The sequence below is a fragment of the Chrysemys picta genome, chromosome 20 (genome assembly GCF_011386835.1).
Source record: "Chrysemys picta bellii isolate R12L10 chromosome 20, ASM1138683v2, whole genome shotgun sequence".
NCBI classification, from domain to species: Eukaryota; Metazoa; Chordata; order Testudines; family Emydidae; genus Chrysemys; species Chrysemys picta.
The window spans coordinates 23,812,378-23,823,297 of NC_088810.1; the positions used below are offsets into that span (position 1 = coordinate 23,812,378).

The window sequence follows — 10,920 nt, forward strand, 5'->3', positions numbered from 1 at the left end:
GTCGATTCTCCATCGCTGGCCATGTTTAAATCAAGATGGGCTGGTTTTTAGCAGCTCTGCACTGGGAATTCTGGTGGGGCCGTTCTCTGGCCTGGCCTAGGCAGCTGCCGGGTCCCAATGGCCCCGTGGGGTGAGCAGCCAGGCCGTGGGGACGGGGGGTCTCGCCCCGCTACCAGCGGAGGGGTCTCCGGTACAGTTTGGTCAGGGACACGGCGACATTCTCCGACCTCGCGGGCTCAGCTAACGCCCTGGTACGGCGCTGTGAGCTCCTCGCCCACCTGCCCCGGGGAAGGACCCAGACACCGATCCCACTCCAAACTTTATTGTTATGAATTTCACAGTCCAGCTTGTGCACCAGCCCCCGGGGGCGTTAGGGAAAGTCAGACGAGCCCCACGGCCCCCATGGGCCCCACAGAACTGTCACAATGCTCAGCAAAGGGGAAGGAGAGGTTTGTTATCAGCTCGGACAGGTTGATTTCTAACCAGCATGGGGGTCGGAATCCCGAGCCCGACAGGCCTGAGAATGGGAACATTCAAGTCATAGATGGGGGTCAATGCCCTGGAACCCCCACCTGGGGGGCGGCCCTGGGGGGCTGCAGGGGAGGCACTGAGGGCAGAGTTTGGTCTAAGAAGGAGAGTCACCAAGGGGCTGCATCCCTCCCTCTCCCCGGCCTGGGCCCCCAGCCAGTCCCGTCTACACACAGAGTGAGGAAATGACGCGGCGGGAGACAGGCACGGCTGGGAACTTGGCTTGTCCCACTCAGGGCCTCGGCGGGGGGCAGGGGCGATTTCACCCCTCCCTGCCAGCAAAGAGCTCTCCAGCATGGGGCCAGGCAAGGCTCAGCGCTCAGCTGCAGACCGGGAAGGGTTAAAACCAGCACAGCTTCCTAAGAGCGAGAAGAGAAAAGGGCCTCGTCCCAGCCCTGCAGGACCCCGGGACACCAGCACTGTGAACCCTGCAAAGGCGCCGGGGCCTTCCCCCGGAGGGGTTAGCCCAGCCCCGGAGCCACCCCCGGAGCATTTGGTGGCCGGGCTGCAAAGGCCAATATGGCATCAGCAAGCTACAGGGGGAGCCTGGGAAAAGCAGCGACCGGGCTGTAACTGACTGGGGTGTGTGTATCTGCGTGTCTGCGTGTGTCCCTGCTGCCCCCCTTCTTGCTGGGACAATGCGGATCTGCTTTCTTGGCACGTCAGACCCACTGCAGCATGTGTCACATAAGCCCTGTACTGCAGAGAGCCATAGGCGATTCTCCCCCATCACCTACTGCTCTGTGACTGCCATCACCATGGGCCCCGGCTGAGGGATGAGGGTCCAGGAGGCCACGGATCTGCCACGTGACACGGCAGGTGGCTTGCTAACAAGGCCAGGAGGATGGTATCTCTGCTGCCCTGTGGGCTGGCCCAGCAGTGGGCGGGAGGGGTGAACGAGCGCTGGCTAAGGTGTGGGGTGACTGATCGAGGTGGGGGCTGAGCCCCAGCTGGAAGGAGATCCACTCTCCCTGGGAGACGCTGGCCTCAGGGGCGCTGTGGGGGGCAGGGGATCACACATGGCCCAGGGAGAAGCAGCAAAGGGGGAGCTCCGAGCCAGGGGCCTGGGGGGGATCTGGGGGGCTGCTGGCGCCCTCGGGCCGCGCTACTTGGTGAACTTGGTGCCATGTTCCTGTTGGCGGATGAGGCAGGCGATGGGGCTGGCAATGCCGCCGATCAGGGTCCAGTACTCCTCGAAGCTGATGTGCCCGTCCTTGTTCTCGTCCAGGTCGCAGATGAGCTTGTCGGCCGCGCGCTTGTTCCCGGTGTCCTGGGAAGAGAGCGCGGAGCCATTCAAACGCCAGGAGGGGCTGGGGACCCTGGGGGGCGGCACTCACCGGCCTGGCGTCTCAGTCAGCCGCTGCCAGGGCACCCGCCCCACCATGGGGCAGGGAGCTCAGCACTGGAGCTGGGTCACCAAGGTCCCTCCTCAGGCTGCCAGCAAGGAGGCTGGTTGGGGACAGCGTGAGGTAGTGTTGGGCTCACACTCACACACTAGGGTTCCCCGTGACAGGGCCTCGTGCTGCCCGTGGGTTCACTCTCACACACTAGGGTTCCCCGTGACAGGGCCTCGTGCTGCCCGTGGGTTCACTCTCACACACTAGGGTTCCCCGTGGCATGGCCTCGTGCTGCCCGTGGGTTCACTCTCACACACTAGGGTTCCCCGTGACAGGGCCTCGTGCTGCCCGTGGGCTCACTCTCACACACTAGGGTTCCCCGTGACAGGGCCTCGTGCTGCCCGTGGGCTCACACTCACACACTAGGGTTCCCCGTGACAGGGCGGGGTGCTGCCCATGGGTTCACTCTCACACACTAGAGTTCCCCGTGGCATGGTTGGTGCTGCCTGTGGGCTCACATTCCCCCACTAGCATCCCCCCGGTCTCACTAGGGTTCCCCATGGCAGGGCCGGGTGCTGCCCGTGGGCTCACACTCACACACTAGCATCCCCCTGGTCTCACTAGGGTTCCCCGTGGCATGGCCTCGTGCTGCCCGTGGGCTCACACTCACACACTAGCGTCCCCCCGGTCTCACCGTCAGCATGTGGTTGAGCTCCCGGCTCAGCATCTTGCGGAAATCCTTCTTGCTGATGCGCCGGGGTTTCTTGCAGCAGCCGCTGGCGTATTTGTCGTAGTTCTTCACCAGCACGTGCAGGGCCCATTCCAGCTCCGACGGGTCGCCCGACATCTCGGTCCCATTAGTCCCTGCAGGTGTAACGGAACCAATGCCTGAGCCGGGCAGTGGGGGGCTCGTTGGCCCAGCACCGGTGCAGCCAGGCGTTAGCGCCAGTCTGCGCTGCCTGGTGGGCACCGAGCACCTGCTGGGAAAGGCCAGGCAGTGACCCCACTTCTATGCAGCAGTGAACGCAGGGCTCTCATTTCCAGGGGGGCCCCGTGAGCGTTCACCTGATCTGGGCCAACTCTGATCTCGGTTCACCCTGGCCCATCCCTGGTCAATATCGCCCTGTATACGGCCTGTAGGCTCTCGCTGCTGCAGGGCTCATTATACTACGGGCCGTATACAGGATGTGTGCCCAGAAGCTGTGCAGCAGGGGAGCTCGGCCAAGCACGTCTGGCAGTAGGAGCCGGTCCCCTTAAAGCAGGACAAGCCCAGTGTGTGATCCGGTCATTACAGGTGGAATATGGACTTGGGGATTTCGGAAGGGGGTGCAGGGATGGACTGTATGGACGTTAATGGGGAGGCTGCTGCAGGCGCTGGTGGGGAGAGATCGGGGGACATGGGAGACGCTCAGAGGGAGCAGGGGGTGGGAGGTGCCGAGCCACGTGGAGGTATGAAGGGGAGAATGGGGCAGGGAGAGAGAAGCAGAGAAGCCGGGTCCAAGCAGCAGGAGAAAGTGCAGCCCCACCCCCACCCCTGCTGCTGCTCCCAGTGAAACCCCGGTAAATCCGGCATCGCCGGTGTCGGGACTGCAGCTTAGCATGGGAGTCACTGCCTTTGTCTCCCTCTGCGCCACCCAGCAGAGGCAGCCCTGGAGGGCTCAAACAAGAGCGACAAAAGGGGTTCCTTTCACCCCCGTACCGTCCCCTTGCCTCATCTCCGTCCAGCCCCGTGGCTGGGGCTAGCGTGCGAGCCATGCCCCGACCCAGGGGACAGCAAGAGCAGAGGGGGCCTGTCCCCTTTCCCAGTGAGTCTGGTTCTCCTTACGGGGAGAGATCCCAGCCCAACAGCCCCCCGTCTCCCTGGGAGCGGGTGGAGAGCCATCTGGTTCCCATGCGTCGATCTCTTCACCCTGGAGCAGCACTGCGCCCGGGGCTCAGCCGAAGGGGAAAGGGACAAGACGGGGCACGTCCGGGCGTCGGGCCCGGAGGATCATTTCCATGGTGCCGAGCACAAAGAAATACCCAGGGAGAAACGGAGTTGGGGGCGGATCCAGCCTGGGAACTTGGCAACAAGGCTGGGCCGACAACAGGGCCCCAAGCGAGCCGCTGGGGAACGAGCCAGCATCCCAGGGTGAATTCGCTGCTGCCAACACTTGCGAGTTTATCGCGAGTCACCCAGTATTTGATGTTTTCTTTCAAGTCCCAGCTCCTGGAGTCAGGAGATGAGGTGTTAGCAGGCGTGTCGTATGCAGGACACGGGAGGTCATAGTCCTGCCCTGTTGGGCACGGCGTCCAGTTTGGGGCACCGAGCCTTAGGAAAGATGGGGAGAAACTGGAGAGAGTCCAGAGGAGAGCAGCAGAAATGAGCCGAGGTTGAGAAAACCTGACCATGGGGCAAGGTTAGAAAACCTGGGCACGTTTAGTCGTGAGGAAAGCAGACGGAGGGGAACCTGAGAGCAGCCTGCAAAGCTGTTACTGGGCCATTATAGACAGGATGGCAATCAACAGCGTCCACTGACGGCAGGACAAGAACGAATGGGATGCATCTGCAGCAAGGGAGATGAAGGACAGAGACTAGAAAAACCGTCTAACTCGCAGGGTCGGGAACACGTAACCTAGGGAGGTGGTGGAACCCCCGTCTCTGGAGGTCTTTAAGAACAGGCTGGACAGACCCCTGCCAGAACTGGTCCAGGTTTCCTTGGTCCTGCCTCGGGGTAACGGCCTCACGGGGGCCCGGCCAACCCTGCATTGTCAGGAGTCTATGATCGGTGACAATTCCAGCGGTTTTAGCTCTTGGGGCTGCACGGGAGAGTGGGACAACGTGCCCCGGGGGCGCCCTAGAGGCTCCGACACTGGAAAGTGAAGGGGAAAAACCCCAAATCTTGCAGGAGGAGGATTTGAATCTCAGAATTTTTAAGCCAATCTCATGGGTTTGGGATGTTTCCGGTTGGCAGGACAGGGAATTCTCCAGCCTGGCTTATGCGGGAGCTCAGGCTGGATTTTATTAACCGTCCCTTTGGGGTTTAGCATTTGATGCTGGGATCCGTGACTGGGGTTCTCTGGCCGGGGTCATGCAGGTCACATGGGATAATCAAATGCTCCCTTCTGGCCTTACCATTGTGAATGGATCTATGAACTCCCCTGTGCTACAGCGCCTCCTCAGGCTGCGATGAGAACAACACCCTGACCCGTTTGGAGTGAACGTACAGCTCCCAACCCCTGCACCTGTCTGGCTCCTCCCCTTTTCTGCCACTCCCACCTCCGTTCCCCCAGGGTCCTGCCTCCTCCTAGCTACAGACGATAACAATCATTACCCGGCTGGTATAACCTGCTGCCCAGCGCTCATCTGAAAGGAATGAGGCTGGTTCCCAGCGGAACAGAGAGGGCGGAGAAGGAGGAGGAGGAGAAGATGCAATGGGCTGTAATTACCCGCCGGTCCTTGTCTTGCCACACCGCCCTGGGTGGTATCCCACCGGAGATGCCTCATGCCAAAACCCTCCCAGCCCAGCCCAGTGGCCTGGCACGAGGCAGGGCAGGGGATGAGGCAACTTGATTGCACGGGGGAAGAGGGAGCCGCCCGGGGAATCGCAGCCCTGGCACGGCCCCATTGCAGCCAGCGTCGCCGCCCCTGTGTGTGCAGGGCAAGGGGCCGAAGGCCACCGGAGACCCAGCTCCTCTCTAGACACTGTCTCACCAAGGGGGAGCAGATCATGCAGGCGGGGGAAGCTCGCTTTGCCCTGCTAGGCGGGGGCACCGGGGGGTTGCACTGGCCAGGCAGTGTGGCCTCTGTCCCCAGCAGTACCAGCGCCTTGAGTCTAGCACAGATGGTTCTTTACCTGCTGCTGCCAGGTGCTCTCTGCTAGTCCTTTCGCCTGCAAAACCCCAGCCTCAAATCGGATCCCGGGGGGGGAAGACGAGCGCCCTCGGCAGAGAGCTCGCTCTGCCCCACTCCTCAGGACCTCCCGGAGCCCAGGGGCGTGCACTGCACACTCAAGGGCAGGGCTGGCAGCGCACAGGATGTGCGGGAAGGGAAGTGCATCCCATTGTTCGCCTTTCCGCTTTCCTGCCCGCCAGGGGCTGGCCTGCTCCGGCAGCGCACTGCCCGGTCAAAGGGGCGTGTGGCCATCTCGTGCTGAGATCTGCCGACTGACCCCCGCTGAGGATCTGCCCTAGCGTCCCAGGGCCCGCTCCGGCCCTCACCTCACCCCTGTCACTCCATTGGCTTCAGTGGGTTTGCTGGGTTCGGCGAGAGCAGGACCCGGCTCAGACGAATTGGGCACAGGAAGGCGGCTAGTCCATTGCCTCGTCCCTGCCGGCACACACACCCCCCGCTTCGCCCTGGTCTCGCTCCAAATGCCCCGTGCGACGCACTCTGCTCTGGGAAGGAATCTGCCCTAGGCCCTGGGCCTCGCCCCGGGACACTTGCATTTCCCTTTGCTCTGTTCCTAGGGTGCCTTTCCCCGGGCACCCAAGTGCCAGTTCCAGCCTGTTCCTGCCCGTTACGTCCCTCGGATCCTCCAGGGGAGCTCCCGGTGAGGCCGGAAGAGACGGGGCCAGAACAGCGGAGCCAAAGCCTGTATTGCAGGGGTCATGGTCCCCCAACACCTGGCCACCCCCTGACGGGTGACAGACAAGACGGGTGACATCAGCCCCACACCCAACAGGACGAGGCATAGGGACAGATGCCCAGGCCTGGGCTCAAGGTCGGCTGTATCTCTGGGGCAGGGCTTGGAGGATCACATGGCGGCAGAGGGCATTATGGCTCCCTCCAGCCTCAGAGGAAAGCCACCCACTGCTGCCCGCAGCTAACGGGCTTGATCCCCCAGCTCCCCTGGGCTTCGCAGGGAGAGGTTGGGGGTCAGCCCCTGCTGCCGACCCACCCAGGAGCGTTGTTGCAGGAGCAGAGGCGATGTTGCTGTGAGAGCGTCCCATGTAGACCACTAGTGCACAGCCTGTTCTGGGGTCCCTGCATGTGCTCCACCCCAGAGCCTGCATCAGAGACGCTCTCTGTTAGTGCTGGTCATTCGGCTGCATCTGCCAGAGGCTAGGAATGGGTGGCAGGGGATGGATCACTTGGTGATTCCCTGTTCTGCTCCTTCCCTCTGGGGCACCGGGCGTTGGCAGACAGGATACTGGGCTAGATGGACCTAGTATGGCCGTTCTTATGTTCTTATTCGCCTCCTGTTTGTTTCTTTCTCTGCTGGCAGCTGTCCCTTGCTTGGGCTCAGATCTCGTCTTCGTCTCTGTTTGCACCGAACACCGGGGCCAGATCCTGCACTGGTGAAAATCAGCATCCTTCCACGGAAGTCAAAGATCTGTAGCACCCTGGCTGAAGTCAAGGGAGATATGCCGATTTCCACCAGCAGTCCATCTGGCCCCTGATCTTTTATCTTCCGCTTGTCCTTCTCAAGTCCCTATCTCCTTGCTCTCTGTTTCCCCAGCTCTGGTCACTCCTTCGAGGTCTCCAGTTGTCCTCAGCCAAGGCGGGCCATGCCCCCCCAGCTGTCCTGAGCTGGCTTGGCGGCTTTCCGTTCATCTTGGGCCCATCCGGGCAGTCTCTCTCAGGAGGAACGTGTTGAGGTTTGGGCTGACACTGTCTCCGTCTCTCCAGATCTGAAGCTACACGCCAGGATCCCATTCATAAAAGCTTGGCGGACGTGTCCGCACCGCACAGGGCCTTCAGCTGCAAGAAGCGCCACTCCTCGGGCTCCTCCTGGCAATGGTTTGATGCGCTGTTCCAGATTAAGCCGGCTGGGCAGGTGGGCCCTCTGCTGAACCACCAGGCTTGACCAGAGCCTTCTGGGACCTCTGAAGCAACCAGCGCTCTTGCTGAAAGCAGGGCTTTGGGGTAATTCCCAAATCTGCACGGCCTCGCGGGATGGAGGGTGGGGGACTGAAGTGAGCTACTCCAGCAGAATTTGGGGCTCGGTTTAGCTTCAAACCAGCCCTGTCCTTGGGCAGGAATCACCGAACCCGGAAGGTGGCCAGCTCTGTGCCATGACATACCATCTGCCGCGCCCAACCGAGAGCACCGGTGTCGGCTGCCCGCTGGCGTCCAGAGCAGAGGTGGGATCTAAGGCTGCATGGAGCCCTGATCCGGCAGAGCCCCCCTTCCCCCCGGAAACAGACTCATTTCTGCAGCCCTCTCCTCCTCCCTTCCTGGGATGGATTCTGCCTCCCCACCCCATCCTGCCCCCCATGGACTCTCCTCTCCCTCCTGCTCCTGCTTCTTGTTCTTCGGTCCAACCCAGCAGGCAAGAGCTGGCAGATCTGCCGTTGGCGGCCTGGCGTGCCTCGTTGCTTCCTTGGCTGAGAGCTCCATAGGCCAGGCACAGCGGACACCGGGCAAAGGTTTCGTCCTCAAGCACAGGATTCTCTACGCAGCTGCTTCTGCTACAGATACCCACACATCTAACTATTGCATTTCAAACACTTCCATCACAGTGCTGCCCAATTGCCTCCTTATGCCAGCCTGGATTAGACCCACTATTACCCAGTGGGCATCGCAGCTGGGCAGAGAAATTCAGCGGTCACATGGGTGTGGGCATGGGGGAGCTGACGACTCTAGGCCCCTTGGCACAGTACAGGGGACCCGAGCCGGGTTTCTGAGCCCGCCTACGGCTGTGCCCATGTGAGGTGGCGTGGGGGCACTGGCTGGTGGCAGGACAGCCATGTTAGCTGGCAGGGGCCGGGGCAAGCAGCGAGGGCGAATGGACGCCAACAGGACGCGGAGAGATTCATGCTTCTGTGTGAATTCTGCAGGCGGCGTCGGCGGGAACCAGATCAGATAAGCAAGCCGGGACCTGCCGTTCCCCAGGGGAAGGCAGCCGGTTTCCCAACACCCCTTGTCTCGCCCTCTCCCTCCCGTGCCCGCCTCCCTCTGGCACCGCACCTCTGTTCCGCCCGCTCTCTCTCCTTCACAGTCCGCTCTGCGAGCGCACAGGACCCAGCCCGGTACAGAGCCGCATCCGCTCACAAACCTCAGCCCCCAAATGTCCCCGGTGTCAGGGACGGGTCTGGATTTGGTCCCGAGCTCCCTGCGTCCCACCCCCCGCCCCCCAGTCATACTGACTGACCCCAGAACCAAAGGTCATGAGGCTGAGGGCATAGAGGAGGAGTCGCTGATGCTGGAGCATGGAGAATAGGAGGACCTGAGGTGCACCGACGCCCGAGGCCCCTGCAATGGAACGAGGGAGAGAGACCCAGGTGATCCTGAGGGGGTCTCGATTGCTCCTGGCACCCCTGCCCCTGGCCCCTAGCGCTCACCTCCCTCGCTCGCTGCCTCTCACCCCAGTGTGGGGCTGGGAACCAGGAGCTGCAGAGCCCCCCGGAGCCCCTCGGTTTTCAGGGGCGAGTCACTTCGTGCCTCCATGGCCGGGTGAGAAGACAATGAATTCCCCTGGCTCTGGCCGTTCTCGTGAGCTAAGGACGGTGAAGCGCTTTCGTGTTCTCACACGCTATTACAGCCACGGGATTATTGTGCGATTTCACGCAGGCCCCCCCGTGGCAGGCCCATTTCTGGCTCGTGATAATAAAGATCAGTAGCGAATAAGGAGAAGTTCTCGCTTTAGATTCCGCCTACCCAGCTGTCATCTCATTGTTGCCAGATCTATTGATCTATCATCTTCCCAATGACCTGTCTAGCTGTCCTCAGACACACCCATCTCTCTATCCAGAGCCGGCTCCAGGCACCAGCTTAACAAGCAGGTCCCTCCGCAGCCCAGGCTGGGCCGAGGGATCAGACTTGTGGCCCTCGGGCTAGCGCTGTAGGACCAGCTGTGCACGTGGGGCTCTGAACTTGTGGCTCAGGCTGGCACTCGGCCCCCAAAGCCCACCCTCCCCTCGGCCGCAGAGACTCCAAAGCGCTGGTCCAACTCGGAGTTCAAGCCCAAGTCCCGCTAGCCCGAGGCGGCTGAGCCGGGCCGTGCAGACGTGCCCGTCAAGCCCTGCGCTGGCACGTCCTGCTGCTGTCAACAGGACGATTCGCTGCGAGGCCTTTAATCAGGAAACAGGGCAAGAGCATTCCTTTTCCCGGCTCGCTCGGCCTGCTTACCTGACTTGGCTGTCATCTGCTCTTCCTCGTGCAGGAGCCGTCTGCCAAGAGCGGAGCTCACCGTGGGTCTGGCTCTCCCCTTCTGCCCGCTCCCGGATTTGCAGAGTAGGCAGGCTGAAGAATGTGCCTCCCACGCCTGCTCTATTCTGCGTTCATATCGCGAGACCTCGTCTTGGCTTTTAAAGAGACACAGCCCCACTTGGCAGAGGCTGACATTCCTGGGGTGTTTCCGCCTGGCTTCGGGGCTCGCCTCGGAAACGGCTTCAGGGATTGCAAAACACAGGCCTGACCGCCTGAGCAAAGCAAGCTCCTTCCCACGGGTGATGCACAGTATCGTTCACGTGAGGCCCGGAACACAGAGATTGCACCAGTGTCGCTTTCCTTGTGGGAACCAAGTGGCCAGACGCATTTCTCCCATCAGCGGGAGATGGACGGATGCAACCCATGCAACTGTGTCTGGGTGGGAGTTGCACTGATCTGGTGGCAAGGCAGACATAGCCCACTGGAGCAAACAGCCCCACAGGGCATCAGTGACTGCGGAAGAGAAGACAAGGCTGTTAAGTCAACGGCAAATTTCTGTTCACCTCAATGCAGGAAGCAAGAACCAGTTCCCTAGGACTGCCCGTTGCCCGGCTACCCTGGGCCCTGGCCGTGACCGGTGCTTGGCGCTCCAGAGGAAAGCGAGGAAATCCCATAGTTAGGAAGGGGGGTCAGCTTCCGATCCCAGTAACAGGGGGGTGAATCAAACACCACTGACTTCAGCAGAGCTAGGGCCAGATTCTCAGCCCATCCAACTCAGGAACGTCGCATGTCAAATTCACCCACTCAATTCGCAACCTCTGGATTCGAACCGGCCCCAGTTGAAGCCCTGCTCCCCCCCGAACCGGCTAAGCCAGACAAGCCATGATTATGGGCCTTTTCAGGGCTGGCCATTAGGCAGTTTACAAATCAAAGACTCTGGGTGCATTTGAGTGCCGCTTGGCCGCATCCGCACTCACGGGC

The 10,920-nt window shown here is 61.5% G+C and overlaps 1 protein-coding gene across 2 annotated transcripts; it reads right to left on the reverse strand.

Annotated features, from left to right (window-relative positions):
- Positions 1–306: 306 nt before the first annotated feature.
- On the reverse strand, positions 307–10,199 carry S100A16 (S100 calcium binding protein A16). 2 transcript variants are annotated; one of them, XM_065574431.1, is made up of 3 exons: positions 9,919–10,199; positions 2,560–2,729; positions 307–1,798 (listed from the first exon to the last, which is right to left on the reverse strand). In XM_065574431.1, the coding sequence occupies exons 1-3, from the start codon at positions 9,932–9,934 to the stop codon at positions 1,634–1,636; spliced, it is 351 nt and encodes a 116-aa protein (XP_065430503.1). In that variant the 5' UTR covers positions 9,935–10,199; the 3' UTR covers positions 307–1,633. The 2 variants fall into 2 exon arrangements, with proteins under 2 accessions (XP_065430503.1, XP_065430504.1); XM_065574432.1 differs by lacking the exon at positions 9,919–10,199 and adding an exon at positions 5,702–5,857.
- Positions 10,200–10,920: the final 721 nt, after the last annotated feature.